Raw genomic sequence first — 27,225 nt, 5'->3', positions numbered from 1 at the left:
GAGAGCATGAGAGGGAAGAGGGTCAGAGGGAGAAGCAGACTCCCCACTGAGCAGGGAGCCCGATGTGGGACTCGATCCTGGGACTCCAGGATCGTGACCTGAGCCGAAGGCAGTCACTTAACCGACTGAGCCACCCAGGCGCCCCAAGATTTTATTTTTAAGTAGTCTCTACACCCAATGTGGGCCTTGTACTCACAACCCCGAGATCAAAAGTTACATGCTCCATCAACTGAGCCAGCCAGGCAGTCTTGATCTCCTTTCTTTCTTTTTTTTTTTTTTTCTTTAAGATTTATGTATTTATTTGAGAGAGAGAGAGAGTGTGCACCTGTGCACACACAAGCAGGGGGTGGGGCAGAGGGAGAATCTCAAGCAGACTCCCCGCTGAACACGTTGCTGAATGTGGGGCTCCATCTCACAACCCTGAGATCATGACTTGAGCTGAAATCTAGAGTCCATCACTTAACTGATTAAGCCACCCAGGTGCTCCTGCCCTCATCTGCTTTCTATTATAAATTTCATTCAACACAATTATTTTGAAATTCTTTCATGTTGATGTGTATATCAATTGTTCATTCATTTTTATTGCTGAGTAGTATTCCATTGTATGGACGTACCACACTTTATCTGTTCAATTGTTGATGATCTTAGCATCAACCAAATGTTGATACATGAGCTGTTTCCAGTTTTCGACTATTATAAATAAAGCTACATATGAATATTCATGTATAAGTCTATTTGTAGACATATGCTTTCACTTCTCCTGGGTAAATATCTGGGTAGAATGGCTGGATAATATTATGGTTGCATATTTAACTTTGTAAGAAACTTCCGAACTGTTTTTAAAAGTAGTTGTAATTTTACTTTCCGATAAGAAGTGTATAAGTGTTCTATTTTCTCCACATTCTTACCAAACTTGCTATGGTCAGTCTTTTTAATTATAGACATTTTAATAGGTATGAAGTAGTTTTAATTTGAATTATAGTTTTAATTTGAATTTCTCTAATTACAATGATGCTGAACATCTTTTTATGGACTTCTTTTTTTTTTTAAGATTTTATTTATTTACTTGATAGAGAGAGAGATCACAAGTAGGCAGACAGGCAGGAGGCAGGCAGAGGGAGAGGGAGAAGCAGGCTCCCTGCCAAGCACAGAGCCCAATGCGGGGCTTGATCCCAGGACACGGGGATTATGACCTGAGCCAAAGGCAGATGCCCAACCGACTGAGCCACCCAGGCGCCCCTTATTTTCTATTGTCTGTCTTCTTTGGTGAAGTGTTTATTCAAATCTTTTGCCCATGTTTAAATGGGGTTTGTTTTGGTATGCACCTAGGTGGCTCAGTTAGTTGAGCGTTTGACTCTTGGTTTCGCCTCAGGTCATTATCTCAGGGTCCTGGGATCAAGCCCCGAGTTGGGCTCCATGCTCAGCGGAGAGTCTGCTTGAGATCCTCTCTCTCTCTCTCTCTAAACTAAATCATTAAATCTTTAAAAAATAAATGGGGTTTGTTTTCTTATTTCTTATTATTGGGTTTAGGGAATTTTAAAAATATATTCTGAATACAGATCCTTTATTAGATATTTGATTCAAAAATATTTTCTCCCAGCTGTGGGAAGGGACACAGAAACTTGTAGTACCTTGCTTTAGGAACAGTGTTCATAATTTATTCTTTTTTCTAGAAGAGGGAAAAATATGACATACCATATATTACAAATATTACATATATATTACATATATCATATATTACATATATTACATTCTGAAAAATGCAAAACTACAGGAAAGAAAACAGATCAGTGGTTGCCAGGGCCTGCAGATGGGGGGAGTGGTTGGTGTAACAGGGCAAGAGGGTATTTTGGGGGGAGATGGAACTGTTCTATGAGTGACGACTGTGCATTTGTAAAACTACACTAAAAGGGGTATGTAAATTATACTCTAAAAAACTTGATTTTAGGGAAGTACCTTGTCCATAAAGGGATGGGGGAGTGGAATATACTATATATACACACAGAAGTAGCACACTGTACATAATACTTTATATCTCCATGGATGTTAAAATATAAGAAGAAATATAGTAAATGTGGTAGAAATGTAGTCGTAAAAACTGTTTTATAGGCACAGAGATTGACAAAATAATCAGAAGAGAGAGCCTAGAAACACTCACATGTTATATATGGGAACTTGACATGACAAATGTCCGTCAAGTCAGAAGGGAAAGGATTGGGTATTCTATAACTAATACTGAGGTAATTGGCATATGGAAAGATGAAATTATATCCTTATGGTATAGAATATACAAAAATGAATTTCAGCTGGATGAAAGACCCAGATGTGAAAACTAAAATAGTAAAAATTTAAAATATAGGATATCTTCAGGATTTTAGGGTAAAGTAAGGTTTTCTTAAGACATAGAAAGTATGACCTGTAGAGGAGAAGAGAGACTTCATCTGACATGATACATTGGATAGATTCCTCATAGGTGTAGAAGAGCATATAAACATGCTACTGTTGATTTTTTTAAAGGAATAAAAATAGTAATATATATATTTATATAAATATGGAAAGGAACTTTGGAAGCAAATATAAGAAACTGATAATAGTGGTTATCTTTGAGATTGCTGATGGAAGTTAGGATTAGAGGGAGAGCTTCCCTGTATACCTTTACAATATTTTGGAGTTTTGAACCATGTAAACATGTTACCTACCCAAAAATTCAATTAAATTATTAGCTTATAAGTGTAACATATTTTATTTATTGATATATACAACTACAATAAAAACTCATAATGAAAGCTCAAATTATTTCATATGTAATGTTAAATTTTGTGAAATTAAGTTGAAAAGCAAAAACAGAAGACTGATTTTTTTCTTTTTTTTAGGGGATGAAAGAACAGAAACTCGAAGCCAAAAAGAAGCGTGATGAAGAAATAGAGGCAGAAAGACAAATTCTTGATATAGAGGAAGAAATACACAAACAAGGAGAAAGAAAAAAGGCTATTGAATTTGCAAAGCAATATCAATTTTACCAGACAGAAAGAGTGAAACACTTTCATGTACTACTTGGGTTTTCTTGTATTTTTCTGTATATTTAACGTATCTATACATAATAGACTTTATTTTCTTAAAATGCCACAATTTTTTTTTTTTTTGTAGTCAGGACTTCTTCTTAGTAGAGTTATGAAAGAACGTGATGCACAGATTGAATTCCAAAAGAAAAAAATAAAATCAGATAAAAAATGGGAAGAACAATTGAAACTCAGCATTGAAAAAGCTTTTAAAGAAGAACAAGAAAGAGCAGAAAAACGACGCAGAGATAGAATGGCTCTTGCCAATGATCATTTAAAACAGTATGTATATATAAATTACCTTTTATTGTATCTTATTTTTCTCACAAAAGCTTTTTTTTCAGATTATAAAAGTAATACATGCTGAAATACCTAGTAAGTAGAAAAAATACGAAGAATGGTTAAAAGTCTCTATTACTCTCTTACCCAGAGATAATATATTAATTACTATTGTCACAATAATGCTGCATAACAAACAACCACACAATCTAGTGTCATTCAACAATAAACATTTATTTCTCATGCCTCCGTGGGTTGGTTGGGCCTGGCTGTACAGCTTTTCTTCACACTACAGAACTGGTTGGGTTTGCTGGTTGCTGTGGGGAGGGCTCTGATCTGCTCCATGTGTATTCATTTTTAAGATCCAGGATGAAGGGACAGCAGCCACGTGGGGAAACTTTTCTCATGGTATTGACAGAGATGCAAGAGAATGAGCCCAAGCTTACAAGAATATGGCTAAACTCAAAGGCAAAAAGTCAAGGAAGTGCACTTGATCTACCATAAGTCTAAAACAAATCATATGACCAAGTCTAACAACCGTGGAACAGAGAAACGGACTCCCATGGAAGTGGGAAGTGAGAGAGTGAATCTTTTTGAGCAATAATCTAATCTACCACAATAATCTGTTATTGTTTTGACATATTGGTATATAGCCATATGGACATTTTTTGGTGGTGGTGGATGGGGTCAGAGTCATTGAGCTATAATTTACATTTACTAATAAAATTCACCTTTTAAAAAGCATATAGCTATATAACTACCCCTAAATCAAGATATAGAATCCTTCCATCATCCCAAAATTTCTCTCATGCCCCTTTGCACTAAGTTATATTCTTCACCCTCAGGCCCTGGCAATCATTGAGCCACTGATACAGACTTTTTTTCTAAGCATATATACTCATATTTTATAAAATGAAATTGGATCAATAGTGTCATTGTATATTTTTTCACTTACCAGTGTATCATGAGCTTTTGCTATATCAGTAAATAGAAATCAAACCTGAACTTTTGTTAAGAAGTAGCTACTATAGGGGCGCCTGGGTAGCTCAGTTGGTTAAGCGACTGCCTTCGGCTCAGGTCATGATCCTATCGAGTTCCGCATCAGGCTCCCTGCTCGGCAGGGAGTCTGCTTCTCCCTCTGACCCTCCCCCCTCTCCTGCTCTCTCTCTCTCATTCTCTCTCTCAAATAAATAAATAAATAAAATCTTAAAAAAAAAAGAAGTAGCTACTATATATATCAGGAGAGGGGATTATATTTGTGTATAATTTTACTTACTTTTCTAAATAGCTGATACATGCAAATAGGAAAAGGCACAAAGGGGATTCAGTAAAAAGTCTCTTCCTCATCTACAGGCCACCTTGTTTTTCCAATGTGAGACTTACCAGTTTCTTTTCTTTTTTTTTTTTAAGATTTTATTTATTTATTTTGAGAGAGAGAGAATGAGAGAGAACACATGAAAGGGAATAGGGTCAGAGGGCAAATCAGACTCCCCGCTGAGCAGGGAGCCCAGTGCGGGACTCGATCCAGGGACTCCAGGATCATGACCTGAGCCAAAGGCAGTCGCTTAACCAACTGAGCCACCCAGGTGCCCGAGACTTACCAGTTTCTTTACATTGTAGTTTAAATGTGCATAGATTGTGTAAATGTATCAAAACATTTTAAACAATATTATACTTTTAAAGAAAAAAATTATTTTTGTACTTAAACATATCATTAATATATAATCATTATAGAATTACAAAATACAATAAAACAAAATGAAAATTAAAATCACAAGAAACTCTGTGTTCCAAAGTAGGTACTGTTAACATTTGGGCATATATTTGTCTACTTTTCAAAGTTATTTTTTTTAATTTTGCAACTAATAAATGAATATATACTTGTTAAAATTCAATACAGCAAAATTTGGAATAAAATTGAAAAGCCCATCTTCATATCCACCCTTTTCAATGTCTCTTTAAGTCCCATTTTTCTCTTCACAAATAGCCATTATTAATAGTTTTGTGACTACCCCTTCAGAATGTTTTATTACTATTACTAATATCTGTATACAGGGCATATTTAACTGTGTATATATCTTTAACAATGAATGTTTTACAGTGTATTTTTCTGTAAAAATACATTCATTTGTTCACTCAACAATATACCTTGAATATCTTTTTTGCCAGATTATATGGATCTGTCACATCTTTTACAATAATCATATTGTACACTAAGGATATACCATTATTTATTTAACTATGTTATTATTGAGGGAAGTTTGGATTTTTCCCTCCTCCATTTCTAACAATGCTGTAGTGAACATCCCTGACCATATATATTTTGTAACTTTTGTGCAAAGATGTAGTTATGTAGGGTAGATTTCTTGAACTGAGCTTGGATTTTACATGTGAAGAGATACTGCAAAATTGCCCTCTGAGAAGGTTTTAAGTGTGTAATCATCAATTATATCTGATACCCTTTTCTTTATGTTATAATCAGTTCTGGGAAGTACTGTTTTTAGAATTTAAAGGACCAAAAAATAGTATCTTTTAATTTACATTTCTCCTAATTTCTAGTGAGGCAGGTTATTTTTTCATGTTTAAATATTCATCTGTTTTGGTTTTTATCATAAATTGGTTACTCCATTGTTTCCTGTGTAGGTTGTTTTGTATTGATATGTATGTTTGTGATTGATTAAAAACTGATTAATAAGCAGTTTTTATATATGTTGGATATTATAACCTTTATTAGACATATTGCAGATTTTTGTCATCTTTTCTAAATGGTGTTAGTATTTTCTTTTTAAAGATTTTATTCTTAAGGGGCGCCTGGGTGGCTCAGTCTGCCTTCGGCTTGGGTTGTGATCCCAGGGTCCTGGGATTGAGCCCTGCATCGGGCTCCCTGCTCGGCGGGAAGCCTGCTTCTCCCTCTCCCACTCCCCCTACTTGTGTTCCCTCTCTCGCTATGTCTCTGTCAAATAAATAAATAAAATCTTAAAAAAAAAAAAAAAGATTTTATTTTTAAGTAATCTCTGTACCCAACATGGGGCTCGAACATACAACCCTGAGATTGAAAGTCACATGCTCTACCAACTGAGCCAGCCAGTCATCCCTGAATGGTTTTAGTATGTAGAAGATACTAATTTTTATGTGCTTAAATCTGTCTTTTTGTTATTATGGTTTTGAGTTTTGTATATATATATTTACTTCTCATAGTCACAAATGTCTGAGTGACATAGATATCAATTCTCAGGACACATGTGTTGCCATATTGTGTAGTCTTCATTTCTTGTAATCCTTAGTAAAAAGAGAAGGGAAACCTCTGGATTTATTGTAATTTTTTTTCTTTGTCAGTGTAGAGACCCAAGGATTTATGCAAGTTAGGGACAGAGCCATTGGCAGAGGGAGGCAAATATTTGACCAGTGTACCACGTTTGAGAAATCTCTCTTCTGTTGGCTGTTGTGGCTCTGAGATAGTTATAGGTAGCAGATTGATCTCCAGGAAATTGCCTGGCAAGTGCTAACACCTTCACAAGCCATCCACCTACCTATAACCTTTGCATGTAGATTGTGATCAGGCCACAGGATCCCCTTTCCTTGTGGTCTTTCCATGTGCTGCTTAGAGGTTCCAGCAGGTCTAAGGTTTGTTTGAGTTGTTTCTTTGGCTTATCTTCAGTGTAGTCTAGGAGATGTTGATTGGGCTCTGAGGTCAGCTTAAATTCCTTTCCTTTTCATGGTGGGCTCTGTCTTTGTGAATGATGGCCAAGTATTACTTAACCTGATTGTACTCTCAAGTGCCCGTATTTGCTGAAATTTCTTGAAAATTCAAGTATAAGTTAAGACTTTGCTTTATTTCATTTCTAGTAGTGATATAAAATTTCTTCCATTCTCAGGAAGGGAAGGATATTTGACATGTGGGCTTGGGTTGCCAATTTGCAAATTTCCAGAAGTCCTACATCTTAAATTTATTAGGAAACATTCAATTCTGTAATTGAAGACAACAAAGGAAAATGTAAATCTATTATTATAAATTTTTTTAGGCATATGAATTTACAGAACTATCACCAAGTAGTATTCTGTTGGATGTTGATTCATGTGTCAGTTTTATACAATTCAGAATGCGTGTCACTTAATATACTGTAGGAATGGTAATGAGCCCACAAAAAGCCTCTTTAAGTCAACAATAGAACTGGAATACTAACACTGGTATTAACCTGAATAGATACAGAGGACCATGTGGTAGAAAAGAGAGGAGGAGAGTTTCCCCCCACTTTCTTGAATAGTAAGAGTCTATTCAGGGGCACCTGGCTAGCTCAGTTGGTAGAGCACACAACTCTTGATCTCAGGGTTGTGAGTTTGAGACCCATGTTGGGTGTGGAGCCCTATTTAAAATTAAAAAGAAAAAAATTTAAAATAAGGGTCTATTGAGGGGAAAATTTTTAAGATAGGCTATTTATTCATTCATTAGCAAATTCATTTATCCAATCATCCATTCATTGTTATAAACATTTATTGGACAATTTCCATTTGCCAGCCACTATTCTAGTAACTGAAAATGTGAAAATGAATACAATTGTTTTTTTTATGTAAGAAGTTCACAATCTGGGGAGGAGGTTATAAATATGGAACAAATAATTAGGGTATAATAGTAGATATTTTGGCAAATACATATACAGAATGTATAGAAGCATATAAAATGGACATCTGATCTTGTCTAGAGAAGGGGCTAATTTTTAGAAAAGATCAGTTCTAGCCAAAGTATGAAAACTGAGCAGGAATAAGTCATGCAAATAGTGGGGATGTAGAATTATTTTAAGCAGAGGAAATAGCAGGGGTGAAGGCCCAGAAGTAAGTTAGAGTATGGTGGATTTGGGTAACTACAAGTAGTCAAGATGACTATAGTAAGAGGCCTAAGAGAGCAGTGTTAAAGAGATTGGGGAGAGGCAAGGGCCAAGTCATGATGTGCCATGTATCTAAGATGTGCCAAAATTTGGAATGACTTTCCACTTTGAGAAAAGACCGTATTTTAATTCTTTTAATCACAAAGAAGTGGAAATTAGAGGATACCAAGAGGCAACACTCTTTTGCATGCCCTGGTAATTGTATTACCAAGTGCTATTCAGGTATTACCTGGTGGTGATTTAAAATATGTCCACACATTCTTTGATACTCCTCCCTTCAGAGGGTGGAATCTAATTCCTCCCTCCCTTGAGTGCTGGCTATACAGAGTAACTCATTTCCAGTGAAGAGAATGAGTAGAAGTTATGATGTGTAACATCCCGAGAGAGATTAGGATATAAAAGGCATTGTGGCTTCCTTCTTGCTATCTTGATCACTCATTCCTGAGGATGCCATGGCGTAAGGACACTCAGGCAGCTCTATGTAGAGGTGCATGTGGCAAGGAGCTGAGGCTTCCTACCAAGAGATATGTAAAAATGGGTTCTCCAGCCTCAGTCAAGCCTTCAGATGTCTACTACTCCACCTAACATCTTGACCGCAACCTCTGGAGAACCACCCAGCTAAGCTACTCTCAGATTCCTGAGTCTCAGAAATGGTGTGAAATAATAAATGTTTATTATTTTAATCCATTAAATTCAGGGGTAATTACTCAGCAATGGATAACTAAAACACACTGTACAGCTGCTGGCCCTGTGCCTGAAAGTGAGATTTCACACATTTTTAAAACAATCTCTAGGCTGCAGACCTGGGCAGTCTATTCCATTGTTGGGCTTTCAGCAGTATAAGAATCTGCCTGTGGCTCACAGCCCAGTGGGCATAATGAGGATGGTGCAAATGAAGGCCTCTAGTCTAGTCACACCAAAAATCCCCAAATGGAGGGATTTTGAGAATCTTAAGAATCTTAAACATAATTATTGAAAAGAAATTTAACAGTATCTGTAGATTATTATACTGCATATAATTCTATTTCCTTCTATTGATAGGGAAGCATTTCTCCGGAAAGGGGCCAATAGACCTTGCTTAAGAAGAGCTCACTTAGTTACTGTTAATCTCATCAGCTTCTCAGAAGGAAAAATCATCGTAGGATAGTTTGCATCACTTCCCCCTGGATAAGATCATCTAGCGAAAAAGCAGAGAGAGAGATGAGGGCTTAAGTGATCTTCATCCATTCTAACGATTAAAAAACCATCTTAAATCTAATAACTTCCACATTTTTAACTCTAGTTCAGACCACTCCTTTGAGTCCCAGCTTCACACATCCAACTGCCTTTAAAACATCTCCATTTGGAAGTCTCATAGATATAAAAAGTCTAAAATGTGTAATATGAAATAAAATTTTGATTCTCCACCCTCACAGTGGACTTTCTACTGGCATCCTTATCCACTCAGTTGTTCAAATCAGAAACCTAGGAATACACCTCAATTCTTCATGTTCCTTTATTTTCCACAACAAATCTTATCAGCAATTGATGTTGGATTTTTTTTCCAAAATGAATCTTAAAATTACTGCTGTCATCTTAGTCCAGGCCACCTTCATGTCCCATGGATTATTGCATCAACCCCTTAACTGGCCTCCTGTTCTCTCTTCCTAAGTCCTTTTCCTTTCATCATCCAGAGAGATTTTATTAAAATAAAAATTGATCATTTTATTCTCCCACCTAAAACTTTTCAGTGGCATTCCGTTCATTTAAAAGAAAATGGAAATGACCATCTCCCTCAAAGCCTTGTGTGATCTGGCCTCATCTCGTCAACCTCCTTTCCTACCACTCCTTCCCTTCACTTATTCTACTTCTATCATACCGATCTCCCAGGCCTTAAGCACCTGTCAAACCTTTGCTTGCCTCAGGGCCTTCTCATAGGTTTTTCCCACTGGCTGGAATTTTGTTCTTCCATTCTTCATCAGGTGGGTTTCTCACCAGTTCAAAGAATCTTCTTCTAAGAATTCTAACAAATACAGAGTAAAAATTTTTTTGAAAATCTAGTATTTTTAGGGCAATCATAAACCTGGTTTAGCTGTAGCGGTGCCTGGGTGGCTCAGTCATTAGGCATCTGCCTTCGGCTCAGGTCATGATCCCGGGGTCCTGGGATGGAGCCCCGCATCGGGCTCCCTGCTCAGCGGGAAGCCTGCTTCTCCCTCTCCCACTCCCCCTGCTTGTGTTTCCTCTCTCGCTGTGTCTCTGTCAAATAAATAAAATCTTTAAAAAATAAAACGAGACCTACAAATAAATAAATAAATAAATAAAATCTTTTAAAAAAAAACAAAACCTGGTTTAGCTGTAGCCGACGGTGACTTTTTTCTTAGCTCCTCCCAAAGAAAGTGACTGCGGCTCTGAAGCTGCTTACTCTGTACAGATGTATCAGCTGGGGATCTCCTGTCGTGCACTGGCTTCCTGATACCACATGCACTTACCGGCTCACCTGTGTGCTCCTCCATGGCACTAGGGAAGGGGATTTCCCCCTCTGCAGCTGAGCGATGAGACTCCAAGAAAAAATTCTTTTGGATTGGGTGCATATGAAAGAAAGGCTTATTCCTCAGTCTTTTTTTAATGTAAGTGTGTTGTTGATCTACCCTGTGTCTACCTGTTCAGGAAGGAAAAAAATTAGAGACAGCAGATAGAGAATGGCAGGGGAGCAGCCTGCACACTTGACTGGCCGACAAGGATGCACGGGCAAGTAGGCATCTCAGGCTGAGCTGCCTTGCTAGTACACAGAGGCTTGATTGCCAGTGAGGGCACTCAGAGTTTGCATTAAAGTACTGATGGTGGAAGCTCATGGTAGTGATGGTGACGGAGCTGGGAAGGTGGGTTGAAGAGGTAGAGCTGGAGCTAGATCTCCCAGATCACAGCCCTGCAGTAAGGAGGGTGCTCAAGGATCTCTGAAGAACTCACAAGTAAGCCCTGCATGGCTTACCACACAGAAGGCATCAATAGCTACTGAATGTTGGCTAGACGAAGAATGACAGCCAAGGTGGCTAGCCCATTTCCTAAGAGGCTAGACCCGTAGTGCTGAAATTGAGAAACACTAAGGATTAAGGACTTCTCTGTAAAATAATGTCACCATCCCACTATACTGTCATTCAGTTACCTAGTTCTTTCTAAAGGAAAGGAACATTTGAATCTGGTATAGGACTTAATTTTGATCAGGAATGAAACAAATTTTGGAGAAAGGAAAATATTGGCAATTCTGGGCTAACCAAAATTAGATTTGGCTTTAATTACTGCTTTTTATATATCTGTTCTTGTCACCAAAGAAATTCACAAATTTCCCCACAGCTTCAAATCATCCCAGGTAAGAATCTAATTCATTTCTTCAAAATATAACCCATTTTTCTGCTTTGCTCTCAATTTTAGTTATGTTTTTACTTTAGAATCAAGGAACATAAAGAGGAAGAAGAAAGAAGGAGAGAACATGAAGAAAAGGATGCTAAGGAAATAAAGCGACAAAATGCATTATATGAAATAGAAATGAGGAAAAAACTAGAAAAGAAAAAAGAAGAGATAAATGAAAGCAGAAGACTGTTTTTTGTAAGTTAAATATACAGCATTTATTCAAAAAATGTATAAGTCCAGGGGCACCTGGGTGGCTCAGTTGGTTAAGCGTCTGCCTTCAGCTCAGGTCATGATCCCAGGGTCCTGGGACTGCGTCTCACATCAGGCTCTCTGCTAAGCGGGGCGCCTGCTTCTCCTTCTCCCTCTGCTGCTCTGCCTACTTGTGATCTCTCTCTCTCTCTGTCAAATAAATAAATAAAATCTTTAAAAATATGTATAAAGTCCAATGCATGACTTTTAATATATTTTTTAGAAATAATTGTGGAGTAGAAAACAAGTTGTCATTAGTTGGGTTTCTAAGTGTACTTTTGGGGGAGCTGCATTTGCTATGGATTTATGTGGATGTGTTCTCATGCATGAACAAGAAAGAAAAGGATGAGACTTTTTTTTCAAGTAAATACATTTTCATATCTTTTTTTTTTAAGATTTTATTTATTTATTAGAGAGCACAAGCAGGGTGAGGGGCAGAGGGAGAAGCAGACTCCCCACTGAGCAGGGAGCCCGATGCAGGGCTTGATCCCAAGACTGCAGGATCATGACCTGAACCGAAGGTAGATGCTTAACCGACTGAGCCACCCAGGCGCCCCACATCTTCTTATCCTTTAAATGAGAGTTGTGAGGAATGAATTGGGTGATGTGTGTTCCCTGTCTGCTGCACTGTTAATAAGTGCTCAATAAATGTAATAGTTATTTTGTGCCTATTGCAACTCACTTTATTTTGTAATTTTTACATTCTTTTCTTTAAAATTAGTTTTTATTCTTAAGTAATACATGCACAAAATTTAAACATCAAACACCACCAAAAGGCTTAAAAGAAGAGTAGCAGTTCTTTGCTTTACCCCTTCTGCTTCAGGGAGACAGCCACTTCCAGGTTCTTTTAGTTGTTTGTTCTGATATAAAACTATATTCTAAATTATCTGCATATTTTAAAAATATATTAAGTTCTAAAGATATGTGTCTTGACTTATCAGTTTTAGACATTGTCCCTCTGGCCTGGTAGTTGAGGATTTAGCTCTTTTCTAATGCTGTCCCCTTCCCCTGAAATAATCATGCCATAATTTTAGCTAAATCATTATTATTATATAAATATTGTTCTCTGAAGAGCCAAGTAATATACCATGATTATATTTCTTTGCTTGCATAAATGTTTTTCTGTGATTAAAATAATTGTGTGTTTGCTTTGATGACTATATACCTTAGTTTTTTCCCATATGTTCTCTAAGTTGTCAAATGTATATTGATACTAGTTTTCAAATATTCATCTAAGTAATATTAAATTATCTATGTTCTTGATTTTCTTAGAGCTCCCCCATGCAAGTCCTCCATCCTTCTCTGGGCCTCCTGCCCAGCTGTCATTCTGGGACTTCCCTGGGTCACTTTCCTGGGCTGCAGCTCCCATTTCCCCTGAATCCCATGCCTTCCTTCTTCTTAGCTTACTTCCTCATCTTACTGAAATACGTCTTCAAGTAACTTCCTAAGAAAGGGTATACAGATCAATTTTTAAAATTCTTACTTGAAAAGGTTGTCATTTAAAGTCATATTTGCTTTATGGTTTGACTGGATATAGAATTCTGGTTCAGAATTCAGAATTTTGTATTCATGGTTTCATGATCATCTGACTTCCAGTATTGCTGTTGAGAAGTATGATGCCATTTAGGTTTTTCAGCCTATTTATGTGATCTGTTGTATTTTATTTTTCTCTCTCTTTCTGAAAGATTTCTGGGTCATTTTTATTTCACAGGGACATACTTTGATATAGTTGTTTTTTATTATTTTGCTGAGCATTCAGTTGATGCTTTCAATCTGGAAACATATATTCCTTTCATCCTGGAAATTCTTCTTATTTTATTTCTTGTATAATCTTCCATTTTGTCTCTTCTGTTCTAGAACCCCTCTGATACACATTGGACTTTCTGAATTGATGCTGTAATTAAAAAAACAACAACAACAAACTTTTCTCATTTTTTTAGTTAGGGTAAGGCTCAAAGGTAATAGTACCTTAAATAAATTAAAACTTTGAAGTGCAGAGTAGTCATTCCATGGCTAATATGGCAACTCCAGAATCAACAGTCTGAAATGGCTTCTCTTTTTTTGCTTTGCTATTCTTGGAACATAGATGGCTTCTGTCCTCAAAGTTGCCCCATGGCCCTGAATGGCTGCTGGAGCTCTTGCCCTCATATCCACATTCTAAGCAGCAAGAAGGACAAAAAAAGAATGCCCAACTATCTGTTCTCCTTTTAAGGAACATTTCCAGAAGTTTCACTTAACGATTTCCACTAAATCTCATTGGTCACAATTAGACACACTTAGCTGAAAAGAAAGCTTGGAAATAGTCTTTTTAGATGAGCATGTTGCCACTCTAAAGAAAATGTGGGTCCTGCTACTAATGCAAAAAAAGAAGAAAGAATCTTGGGTAGGCAGTTAATTGTTCCTGCCCTTTTTGGGTTTTGTTTGACTCTGAGAGTTATTCTCAACTTTGTCTTTTAAACTTTCTATTGAATTTTAAATTTAGCTACCAAGGGGTACCTGGGTGGCTCAGTCAGTTAAGCATCCAGTTCTTGATTTCGGCTTAGGTCATAATCTCAGGGTTGTGGAATTGAGCCCCGAGTCGGGCTCCATGCTCAGCACAGAGTTTGCTTGAGATTCTCTCTCCCCCTCTGCTCCTCCCCGCTTGCTTGCTCTCTCTCTCTCAAATAAATAAATAAATCTTAAAAAAAATAAAATAAGCTACCAAATTAAGCTACCAATTAGCTACCAAAGTTTTAATTTCCAAGAGTTTTACCTGTAATGCTATTGTTCCTTTTCCATAAAATCTTATTCTTGTTTCATGGATGCAATATGTTTATCTCTCCAAGATACTTTGGAATGGGACAGACCTTTGAATGCTAACTCTGCCACTAACTAGCAATGTGACCTTGGGCTGAGGCTTTCAACTTTTAAAAATGAGAATTAACTTTGTGTTAATTAACTCTATTCTTTCCTATTAAAAAAAATCTGTTTGAACATTACAATAAACTTCGAAAAAAACCAGCAAAATAAAACTTTTAAGAAATCATTCAAAACAATCACCTTTAACAGTTTGATACTGTTATTAGCTTTTCATGTTCACTAATGCTTCTCCTAACCAGATTATGGGCTTTTAAAAGTAATAGCCATAAGATAGGAGAGTACTTAAGAATGCTAGGTGCATAGTAGCCCTGAGTTATAAATATATTGGAAGATTAAGTGTTGCATCTTCACTTGAATTGGTTTCTACTTATAGTAACTAAATACACTAATATCTATATATCCAGGCTATTGTGTTCAAAGGCACCTATTTTTATGATGGCTAACTCAGGCTGGAGTCATGGAATATATGCTGATATGAACAGATTTTTATTTTGAAAAATAATGACCTATATTAAAATGTTTTGTTAGACTATATATCTGTACCTTTTCTTGTGTATATGGGAAAAGACAGTCTGGACAAGAAACTAGTTTCACAGTGATCAAGACAGTGGAGGAATTAGGAATATAGGGAGACAGACAGTGGATGGGGAAGGAAGGACACTTTATACTGTGTATCATTTAAATATTTTTAATTTGTGTACCGTAGAAGTATATTAACTATTTAAATGTTAAATGAAAATTGATGAAAATATTTAATGTATTTTTTCTGATTATAGAATTTTTTAAAGATTTATTTTTTTAAAGATTTTATGAGAGAGAGAGAGCAAGTGAGGGGAGGGGCAGAGGGAGAAGCAGACTGCCTTCTGAGCAGGGAGCCCGACATGGGCTTGATCCCAGGACCCTGAGATCTTGACCTGAGCCAAAGGCAGACAGTTAACTGACTGAGACACCCAGGTGCCCCTTATTTATTTATTTGAGAGAGAGACAGAGAGAAAGCACAGGGAGGGGCACAAGGGGGAGGGCAGAGGGAGAGGAAGAGCATCTCAGGCAGATTCCTTGCTGAGTGTGGAGCCCAATGTGAGGCTTGATCTCACAACCCTGAGATCATGACTCTAGCCGAAACCAAAAGTTGGCTGCCTAACTGAGCCACCAAGGCTCCCCTAGAATTATTTTTAATTACATATTTTAAAGAAATGAGATATTTGAAAGGAAATACAGAAAAGCATTAAGATGAAAAGTCACATATATAATCTCATACCCCAGAGATAACTATTAACATTTGATACATTTCTTCCAGTAGTATATACATTATAAACTTGTACCTATATATGTACTATATATATATATGAAATTTGCTATGTAGTATTTTATATTCTCCTTTCCCCCCACTTACCCATTATATTATTTGTATCTTCCCATATCATTGAGAGTATAATTTATTTAACCGTCTCTTCATTATTAAAGATTTAGAGGTTTCCAATTTTTCACTCTTATAAATAACTTTGGGATAAAGTACATGGTACATAAAGCTTAATGCGTACCTCTGATTGTTTCTTTGGGATAAATTCCCAAGAGAGAAATAACTTGGACCATTTGATAGGTTCTCATTAGATATTCATATGTTGAAAGATATTTTTCTTTGTGATAATACAGTCTTTTTTCCCCCAAGGAACATATGAATGACAAAAATATCATCAAAGCTGTAGAACGGCAGCAGCAAGAGGAGGAAGATGAAAAGATTAGAAAATTTATCAAAGCAAAAAAGCGTCTTACACAAATAGGGAAAGAAAAAGAAGCTGAAACACACAGGTAAGCTTTAAAAGTAATTCATATAATTAATAAAGTACTATCTGAAATTATTATAAATCAGAAGTTGTGATATGAGAGTAATTTTTAAGAATAAGTCATTATAGGGCACCTGGCTGGCTCAGTCGGTTAAGTGTCTGCCTTTGGCTCAGGTTGTGGGGTCCTGGGGAGCCTGCTTCTCCCTCTGCCTCTCTCTCTCTCATAAATAAATAAATTAAATATTTTGGTATGCCTGCGTGGCTCAGTCGGTTAAGCGTCTGCCTTCGGCTTAGGTCATGATCCCAGGGTCCTGGGATCGAGCCCTGCATCGATCCCTGCAGAGCAGGGAGCCTGCTTCTCCCTCTGCTTGTGCGCTTTCTCTCACAAATAAATAAATAAAATCTTTTAAAAGAAGAGTAAGTCATTATATATAACTAGGGCATTTAGTGACATGATGATTTCAGAGTTAGGTTTCCCTTGGAATATCAAGGACATCTATCTGGTGGATGGTTGGAAATAGTGAAATCTCTGCTGTAGGGGAGGGATATGAGCTAGAGATGGCTTTGTGAGCCACTGATATATATAAGTGGTAGTTGGAACTGTGGATACAGCTGAGCTCACCTATGGTGAGTAGGTAAGAAATGAAGGTGGCATAGTCCCTTGGGAGGAAGAAGATCATGCGAAGACCAAAGAATAGTTTCCAGAGATTGGAAGAAAATCAGAGAAACAACATGAAGGAGAGTTTCAATAAGAGGAGAGCAGTCATTGGTGTTAGATCAATAGAGGGATTATATGAGATTTTTAAAAAAGATTTATGTATTTATTTTAGAGAGAGAGTGGGGGAAAGGGGCGGGCACAGGGAGGGAGAATCTTAAGAAGACTGCACTGAGTGTGGAGCCCAGCAGGGAGCTTGATCTCATGACCCTGAGATCACAATGTGAGCAGAAACCAAGAGGTGGACACTTAACTGATTGTGCCACTCAGGCGCCCCTAAATGAGATTTTAAAAATGAAATGTCAGATATGGAGGTCATTGGTTACCTTAGTGATAAGTTTGGGATGAGGTAAGAGAGAGGAGGACAGTTTCAGTACACTGTGTTTCTGTCTACATTCTACTTTTGCCTTATGCAGAGCATTCCAGTGGCTTTATATCACATGTAGAGTATTAACTAAGGCCCATAAGGCTCTCCACCATCCTAATTACCAGCTGACCCCAGCCTCATCTCTTGGACTTTGTCTTGTACTATTCTCTCCTTCTTTGCCTCCTCATCACTCACACTGGACTTCTCCTGTACCCTCTCTGGGGAATGCTGACCTCCCTAAACTCTTTCAAAAGGATCATTACTCAGATGTTGCCTTCTCAGTGAGGCCTTCCCTGACAACCTTAATTAAAATTACAGCCCCACCCCCAATTGCTTATCTGTTTAATTGCTTGCTTTTTCCTCATTGCATGATATAGCACCATTTTAATTATTTACTTTGTTCACTATCCCTCTACCCCAGCTGTAATGAAAGTTCTAGAAGAACAGAGATTTTTAATGTTTTTGTTTACTGTTATGTCCCCAGGACCTGGAATAATGTCTGGAACATAGTAGGCAATCAATAAAAGTGTTTAGAATATTGTTGTTGAAAGTCTAGATGCAATGTCACCTTTCCCATGAAGCCTTCCTTTTTTCTCATCTGCCTATATCACTTTCTAGCTTTCTCATTGGCATGTATCACCCTTTGCCATATATTGTTATTTGCACAAATGTCTTTTCTCCACTTTAGACTGTAATTTCCTTGGGATAGGCACTGTGTCCTTTCTTATCATTTCTCCCACACTGCTTTGCAAATTCATTCCATAAATTAGTGAATCTGTCACATCTAAATTTAAAAGTATTTTTTGTCCAATCCTAAATGAAAATGCCCCTATTCCTTTAAGAAATACCTAGTTATGGTTAATGATGTGCCAGTCACCATGCTTGGCTCTGAACTAGAGAGAGGACTTACCCATTCTCTGAGCTCAGGAATCTCATAATGTAAAAGGACCGTTGTCTATCTTCATATAAATAGATGAAGTCAATAAAGTGCTATGAATAAATTATAAACAGACTATATAGTAAGAGGATGGATTTATTCAGGATTTTAATAACTTTTACTAGATATTTTTGAGATTTCATTTAAAGAAAGGCTGTTGATTTATTTTATAACCTAAGCCTCCAAAGTTAGAGTAAGCAGGGTGTCAATTGATTAAGTATTCTGAAAATCTTTTCATTGTGAGAATTTTAATACTTTATTTCCTACATGCACGCACGCATACACATGCACGTACACAAGATATTATATGTATTACTCCCTTTGGATTTTTAAAATATGCTTTATTCTAAAAATAAAGTATTAAAAATAGTTTCCACTTAAAATAATCAGTACATATAAGGAGTATTGGGGCTCCATTCAGTTTTGTAAAAAACTATAAATTATCTGATTTTTTTTTAAAGATTTTATTTATTTGACAGAGAGATAGAGAGAGAACACAAGTAGACAGAGCAGCAGGCAGAGGGAGAGGGAGAAGCAGGCTGTCAGCTGAGCAGGGAGCCCCATGCAGGACTTGATCCCAGGACCTCTGGGATCATGACCTGAGCTGAAGGCAGCTGATTGACTGAGCCACCCAGGTGCCCCTAAAATATCTGATTTCTAATGAAATTATATTGGCTCCATAACAAATCTATTCATGAAGATTTAACAAGTGATGGTTATTTTGTTATAGGCTAATGGAAGAAAGGAGAGAAAGAATAAATAACTTCCTGAGTGAACTAATAAAAGAGAAACTTGACAATGAAGATTTGATTATTGCTAGAGATACTGCAGAAGCTGAGGCTGAATGGGAAAAAAGAGAAAAAGAAAAATATGAAAAAAACAAAGCAGAATTAAAAGCGATTGCAGAATATAGAGCTGTTGTGGTAAGCAATTCAATTACAACAAATAAAAACTAAAAAAAAATTTTAAGTCCTTTCCACTGTAGTTTCCACTCCCTCTCCCTCTCTGACAAAAAACTAGCAAAGATTTGAAAAACAATGTATGAGTTATCTTCCTATATTCTTGAAATCAGACCATGTTTAATTTCTAACAGAAGATCATATGATAATCAATTACAAATAAGATATTGTTAGACAAAATAATCTCTTCTGTTTCAGAACCATCTGAAATGCAAAAATTGTTATTCACTTAATATACATTTGAGTGTTTTTAAGACTAACCAAATAAAAATAACCCATTTCTGTATTTCTTAATCCTTCAGATAATCCTTATCTCCTACATAATTGACTGTCATAACATTTAATTTGGATAGTTTATAAACATTATAGCAGCTAATTTTTTACCTACAAATATTCCCCTACCTTGAGAAGATCTTGCTATTCTGTTCTTGTATTTTATTTTTTAAACCAGTATCACTCAAGTTTTCATTGTGTGTTTCCTGTTATTTGGGAAATAGAACAAAACCAAAGTAAACTGATCCATGTGAGAATCAGCCCAGGTACCTGTAACTTCTGCCCTTGTATTGCTCCAGGCTTTCTGCTTGGAGCTTTCTAACTGTGCTTTATTAGAGAGCACTGGTTGATTAAAAAAAAAAAAAAAAAAAAAAATTTGTTTCCCTTTGCTTTGTAACATCTAGATGAAAAATAAAGAGGAAGAAGAAAGACAGAGGAAACAAGAGGATAAAGAACAATTGCTGGCTATCCTGAAAGCAGATCGGATTTTCCAGGAGCATGAAAAGGAGAAAAAACACAAAGCTGATAAAGAACAACAGGAAGTTCGAGATGCCCATATTCAGCAAATGGTAATTATTCTTAAATGTTCATACTTATTTTAACAGTAAATATGTAATGTAGAGTTCATGCTAGTTTTCTGTTTCCCAGGTGGTTTCATCTGTCAAATAAGATCAAATGATCATTATGGTTATGACACAATAAAATATATAAAAAATGTGAAGTTAATTTATCTTTTTATATGTATTGAAGTTCCCATATTAGGTTTATGTCTTTTGCACAAATATTTATCCTTCTTCAGTGTCTATTGTGCTTTAGTAAATATTAAAGAAAATGCAATTGCATACAGCAGGCCATGATGCTTATCTTCTTCGTTTTACTTTTCCCCCCCCTCTTTATAACTATAGGCCAGAGATTATGTTGATTGGGATCTCATAGGTTTCAGAGTTGGGGTGATAGGGGTACCAGAGATTTTAGAACACATATAGAGGACCTGGCATCCAATCATTTATGACTTAAAACTGTTTTCCAAAATGGCTATACCATTTTCCATTCCTACCAGCAACATATGCGAGGACAAACTGTTCCACATCCTCATCAACACTTGCTTTTGTTATCCTTTAATTTCAACTATTTCTAGTGTAGTGATATCTCATGGTGTCGTTTTGCATTTCCCTAATGACTAAAGATTTTGAAGATCTTTTCATGTCCTTTATAGACATTTGTGTGCCTTCTTTTATGAAGTATGTATTCAGATCTTTTGACAATTATTCAATTGAGTTGTTTGGGTTTTTTTAAATTTTATTTATTTGAGAGAGAGAGAGAGCGAGCACAAGCAGGGGGAACAGCAGAGGGAGAGAAAGAAGCAGACTACCCACTGAGCAGGGAGTTTGATATGGGGCTCCATCCCAGAACCCTGGGATCATGACCTGAACTGAAGGCGACTGAACCACCCAGGTACCCTGGGTTTTCTTATTATTGTGTTTTAAGATTTTTAATGTGGTAGAATATACATAACAAAATTTGCCATTTTAACCATTTTTCAGTGTAACAGTTCAGGGCCATTAAGTGCATTTACTCTCACCGCTATCCATCTCCATAACTTTTTCATCATCCTACACTGAAATTCTGTACCTTTTCATTCCCCCATTCCCCCAGTCCCTGGTGGCCACTATTCTTTCTGTTTCTATGAATTTGAATATGCCAGGTACCTCATATTAGTGGAATCATATTTGTCCTTTTGTATCTGTATTATTTTACTTATCATGTCTTCAAGACTCATCCATGTTGCAGCATGTGTCAGAATTTCCTTTTTTTATTAAGGCTGAATAATATTCCATTGTATGTATATACCCCATTTTGTTTATACATCCATCCATCAGTGGACATTTGGGTTGTTTCCATCTTTTGGCTATTGTGAATAATACTTCTTCTATGGATATTGGTATACAAGTGTCTGTTGAGTCTTGCTTTCTTTTGTCTTTATACACAGAAAAAGAATTGCCAGATCATATGGTAATTCTAGGTTTAACTTTTTTAAGAACCACTGTACTATTTTTTTTTTTTTAAGATTTTATTTATTTTGAGAGAGAAAGAGAGAGTACAAGTGGGGGGAGGGGCAGAGGGAGAGAGAGAATCCCAAGCAGACTCCACGCTGGACATGGAGCTCTACCTAGGGCTCAATCCCACGACCCTGAGATCATGACCTGAGCTGAAATCAAGAGTCAGACACTTAACTGACTGAGCCACTCAGGTGCCCCTTGAACAACCATACTGTTTTCTATAAAGCTGTACCACTTAACATTCCCACCAGCAATATTCAAGGGTTTCGGTTTCTCTGAATACTCAACATTTGTTCTGTTTTGGGTTTGTTGTTGATGGTTTTGTTGTTGTTTACAATAGCCACCGTAATAGGTTTGAACTGGGTTTCACTTGTGGTTTTCATTTGCATTTCCCTAGTGATTAGTGATATTGAGCATCTTTTCATGTTTCTCGGCCATTTCTGTTCAGCCTAAAGACTTCCTTTAGCATGTTTTATAGTGCAGGTGGGTTAGCAATAAATTATGTGTTTGTGGAAATGTCTTTGTCTTCATTTCACTGGGTATAGAATTACTGGATATCATTCTTTCCCAGCCTTTTGAATATATTGTTCCATCATCTTTGGCCTTCATTGTTTATCATTAGCAATCTGCTGTTAATCATATTGTTGGTCCCCTAAATGTGATGCATCATTTTTCTCTTGCTGGTTTCAACAATTTCTCTTTATTTTTGGTTTTCAGCAGGTTGACAGTTTGACAGTTAACCAATAATGTGAGTGGAGTTGATGTTCAGTTCAGTGATGTTAAGACAGTAATGCTTTTACCCCTGCCGCACAAGCTATGTGTGGGTTGAGGATGTTATTCCTAAGGACAGCAAATTCACAATTTCCCCCAGGCTTTTAATTTTTGCTAAGCTCCCTGGGGTCTCTTGTGTGAATGTATAGTTTATCAGTGAGACAAGGATGTCCATAGAGTTTATTATTTCAGCCCTTCTATGCCTATCTCACTTCCAGAATCTCCCCCTTAAATTTCTAGCTGCTTTGCCACTCAATCCAAATGGAATCTGTCATCATTGTCCAGCAAATCTGCAAGTTTTCACCACCTGAGCTGAAGGAGCTGGAGGGATAGCAATATCCCCCAGAAAAGCTTGTAGTTCTTACCTGATTTAGTAGCAGTTTTTCATGAAAACACATTTCTCAAGTAGTTGCTTATACATGGTCATTTAATAGTGCTTTGAAATGAGAATTTAAACTTATTTTTATAGAGGGGAAATGGCCAACCTCCTCATGTAGCCATTGCCAGAAGTAGGATCTGCCATATTATTTTGAAGCAAATCCCAGATATCATTTTATCAATGTAGTATGTATCTCTCAAAACTCAGGGACTCTACAAATTTACATAATCCCAATTCCATTATTACATCTAAACAATTAATATTGTCTTTAAATTTCCTTTAAATTGTCTCGTATTTTTTTGTTTGTTGGTTTTTAAAAAAAAATTTTAAGTAGACTCCATGCCCAATGTGGGGCTTGAATTCAAGACCCTGAGATCGGGAGTCACATGCTTTATGGACTAAGCCAGCCAGGCACCCCTTAGTTTGTCTTAATCAGGATCAAATAAGGTCCATATATTCTATTTGGTTGATATGTCTTTCAAGTCTCTTATCTAACACTCCTCCTCCACCCCTCTCTTCTTAAGTTCTCCCTTTTTGTCTTTTATTGTTTGTTTTCCAATTTATTTGTTGAGGGGTTTTACTGGTTTACAGGGTTTGTCTTTTAGAATTACTACAGTCTGGATTTTTATGGTTGAACCCCTGTTGTATAGTTTATTATGTTTCCTGCATTTCAGGTAAAAATCTAGTTGAGGTCAGATTCAGGTTCAAATCTTTGGTGAAAATTCCTCTTACATGGTGGTGTATACTTCCATCAGAAGGCACATGGTGAACATTGTCACTTTCTGTGACATGAACAGCCTTTGATGACTATTGCCTAGATTTCTTAGTTCATGAGGTGGCAAGATATTGATATTCTCTCATTTCTTCTTATTCATTTGCTCAAGTCTTCAAAGAACTTTTCATGATCAACAATTTGGTTTCCCTGAGGTACAGTTTTTAAAGAAAAGACAGAATAAATACTTGATCCCTTCATCTTCCAGTATTCAAAATAATTAGCATCTCCTAAAGATGCTTGTTACTTCCCCCCATCTGTTATAATTTTTAGGAATTTAAAACAGTATTTTAAAAGTTTCTTTATAAATCTATTTATGCTTAATGCAATCAAAATTGAGGCATCAATCATATGATCCATTATGATAATCCTTTCCTTCCCTTGTCACTTCCTTTCTGTACTTCACGTGTTTCTCCTTGCTTCCTTAATATCTTTCCACAAATTGCGATCAAACAAACATATCCTAGTTGCTCTTTAAGTTCCCAAATTATAGTATTTTACCTTTTATGAGAGTGGTTTTAGCTTTTTCTGATTTTCTCAATCTTTTTGAAGGGCATTTTCTACTTTTTCAAATTCCTGCTATTGTATCACCAATTCAATAAATAGCACATAAGCCTTTTTTTTTTTTTTAGCACATAAACCTTAATTTTGAATTGTATTTGAATTGAATTAAATGCCAAAAAAATTTGGTATTTCATATGTTATGGTTGCTCTACTTATTTATAATTTTCAATGTACAGTAGTTATCAGGTTTGGGCTCTTTTATACTTAAGTGCTGGTTACTGATTTAGGAAAATATTTTCATAAATATTAAATATATTCATAAGTAGACAAAATCACTCAATTTTTTACAAACTCAAACTCAGCATTTCTTAAAATGCTGCTAAGACAAGAAGTTGTCAATCAGACTTCATTAAAATCACCTCATAAAATCAGTTAAAAGAACAATGTTTTTGCAAATATTAGAGTTAAAAGAAGTTAAAAGAAAAAAAAATTATGAGATATAAATTGGCTTTTGGTAAATCGCTTAGAGTACTTACTCCAACCAGTTCCAGATCAACCAACCTACATTGATAAATGTCACTTGTTACAACTTCAAGTTCCTAGGAAAAGAAAATGTAATTGGTTTAATTTAGTTCAGATATTCACTGCTGATTTAATCTTATTTGGCTGGCTCATATGGTATATTGGGCTGACTTAGAACAGTGGATTTCAGTGAGTTCTTTCAGAATAGTAGATGGGGGGAGGGCACCTGGCTGGCTCAGTTGGAAGAACATGCAACTCTTGATCTCAAGGTCGTGAGTTTGAGCCCCACATTGTGTAGAGATTTAAAAAAAAAGGGGGGGGGGGTGCCTGGGTGGCTCAGTCGTTAAGCATCTGCCTTCGCCTCAGGTCATGAGCCCAGGGTCCTGCTCTGTGGGAAGGCTTCTTCCTCTCCCACTACCTCTGCTTGTGTTCCCTCTCTCGCTGTGTCTCTGTCAAATAAATAAAATATTAAAAAAAAAAAAAATAGTAGATGCGTTGGAGGCAGTGATCGGTAGGTCTTCTATACCTGCCAAAGTACACATTTTTATACAGGTAGAAACAGGATTCTAAACTCATTTTTTACCTAAAGTTCATGCTTTTAACTACTTTGTTATATTGTTTGCTTGAAGATATGTTATTGCACAAGGCTATTAAGTTTCACTGAGCCACTGCTTTGAGCATACTACTGTGAGAAGCATGAGTTTCTGCAATTATAGTATATACAGGTGCCCCTTGAACAATACAGGTTTGAACTGTGGGGGTCCACTTACACATGGATTTTTTTCAATACATACATTGGAAAATTTTTTGGAGACTTGCTACCATTTGAAAAAACCTGGAGATGAACCACATAGCCTAGAAATACACCCACCCCAAATTAAGAAAAAGACATTATTTTAAGAACGCAGCATATAATACATATATGCATCCAAGATGTGTCAACTTTATGTATCAGTAAGGCTTCTGGTCAACAGGAAGCTATTAGAAGTTTTGCGGAATCAAAAGTTATACATGAATTCTTTTTTTTTTTTTTTTAAAGATTTTTATTTATTTATTCATGAGAGACAGAGAGAGAGAGGCAGAGGGAGAAGCAGGCTCCCAAGGAGCAGGGAGCCCGATGCGGGACTCGATCCCAGGACCCTGGGATCATGACCTGAGCCGAAGGCAGACGCTTAACCATCTGAGCCACCCAGGCGCCCTATACATGAATTCTTTACTGTACCAGGGGTCGGCATCCCTAACCCCCATGTTGTTCAAGGGTCAACTGTAGTTGTTAATTCAGAGCTTGTCACCTATCAACGAGTTTAGAAAATTCTATCTACAACTTCAAATGCTATGTATATTTAGAAAATTGATCTTACCAATATGAAACTGCACTTTCTTTCTTTCCAAATAGGCCAAAAATAAATTGAACACGAAGCAAGAAAAACAAGCAGAATTAGAGTATTGCAGACTTAATGAAGCTCTTGTGGCTGAAAAGGAGAAGGAATTTCAGGATTATGCCAGAGAAGTAATTGAACTTGAGTCTGAATCAACAAATAAATATATTTATCCTCTTGTAAAAGCTGTACAGGAAGGACATGGAGGTGGCCGTGGGCCAGTTTTTGTGAACAGAGGTGGATTAAGACCCTGTTATCAGGCAAATGACGGCGCCGGAGTCCAGCTCCCTTTCTATAACTCTCAGGGATCAAAATATAGTAATTTTCAAAAGTCTAAGGGAAGGCTAGGTTTTACATGGTAGAAAAAGTTTATTTTTGAGATCGAGAAGACTAAGTTGTAGCTAGTATTATGAGCTACAAATAAGTGAATTTTATGCTTATAATTTGTTAATAAAGCTGCTCTTCGTCTAAGTGCAATTATGTCTGTTCTAATGGATTCTTCACTACCAAAGTTTAATAAATCCCTTTGATAATACATACACAACACAGTGTAATTTTAGCCTTTAAAAATAATGTATTCAGTAGCATTAAGTATAGCTATAATATTGTACAACCATTACCATATCTAGTTCTAGAATGTTTCATTGCTCCAAAGGGAAACCCTGTACCTAAGCAGTCACCTCCCACTTCCCCTCCCTTTCCACAGCCTCTGGCAACTTTGTCTCTATGGATTTGCCATTTTGGGTATTTCATATAATTATATGGAATCGTACTGTAGCCTATTTCACTTAGCTATTTTCAGGTTTCATCCATCTTATACCATTATCAGTACTTTGTTCCTTTTTATAGTTGAATAATATTGCATTGTAAGTATTTTCTCTTCAGAAATTTAATTATTTATCCTTCAGTACTTTTTAGTTTCAAACACTACCAATATTATTGCTAACAATAGGATTACAGAGTTTGACTTGTGGTTTATTTTGTAGAGTGTATCTTGCTAGACATGTGCAAATTACTGTTTTCGAGTTACTTGAAGTAATTTTTCTACAAGTAGTTATATGAGCAATTTGATACACAGGTGACTGTG

At 36.5% G+C, this 27,225-nt stretch overlaps 1 protein-coding gene across 1 annotated transcript in view; it reads left to right on the top strand.

Annotated features, from left to right (window-relative positions):
• CFAP210 (cilia and flagella associated protein 210) overlaps window positions 1-26,574 on the top strand; it is a 33,944-nt gene extending 7,370 nt beyond the window's left edge. The window contains exons 4-10 of the mRNA XM_045870277.2: window positions 2,874-3,047; window positions 3,148-3,341; window positions 11,647-11,803; window positions 16,386-16,525; window positions 19,250-19,442; window positions 20,156-20,320; window positions 26,156-26,574. Coding sequence (XP_045726233.1) covers window positions 2,874-3,047; window positions 3,148-3,341; window positions 11,647-11,803; window positions 16,386-16,525; window positions 19,250-19,442; window positions 20,156-20,320; window positions 26,156-26,500 — 1,368 coding nt within the window. The 3' untranslated portion in view covers window positions 26,501-26,574. The remainder of the gene's footprint in view (window positions 1-2,873; window positions 3,048-3,147; window positions 3,342-11,646; window positions 11,804-16,385; window positions 16,526-19,249; window positions 19,443-20,155; window positions 20,321-26,155) is intronic.
• Window positions 26,575-27,225: the final 651 nt, after the last annotated feature.

The sequence above is a fragment of the Mirounga angustirostris genome, unplaced genomic scaffold, assembly GCF_029215605.1.
Source record: "Mirounga angustirostris isolate CCGP_5_RB_7025 unplaced genomic scaffold, mMirAng1.0.hap1 SCAF_3, whole genome shotgun sequence".
NCBI lineage: Eukaryota > Metazoa > Chordata > Mammalia > Carnivora > Phocidae > Mirounga > Mirounga angustirostris.
The sequence above is the reverse complement of the archived record's forward strand: the minus strand, read 5'-3'. Positions and strand labels throughout refer to the sequence as shown.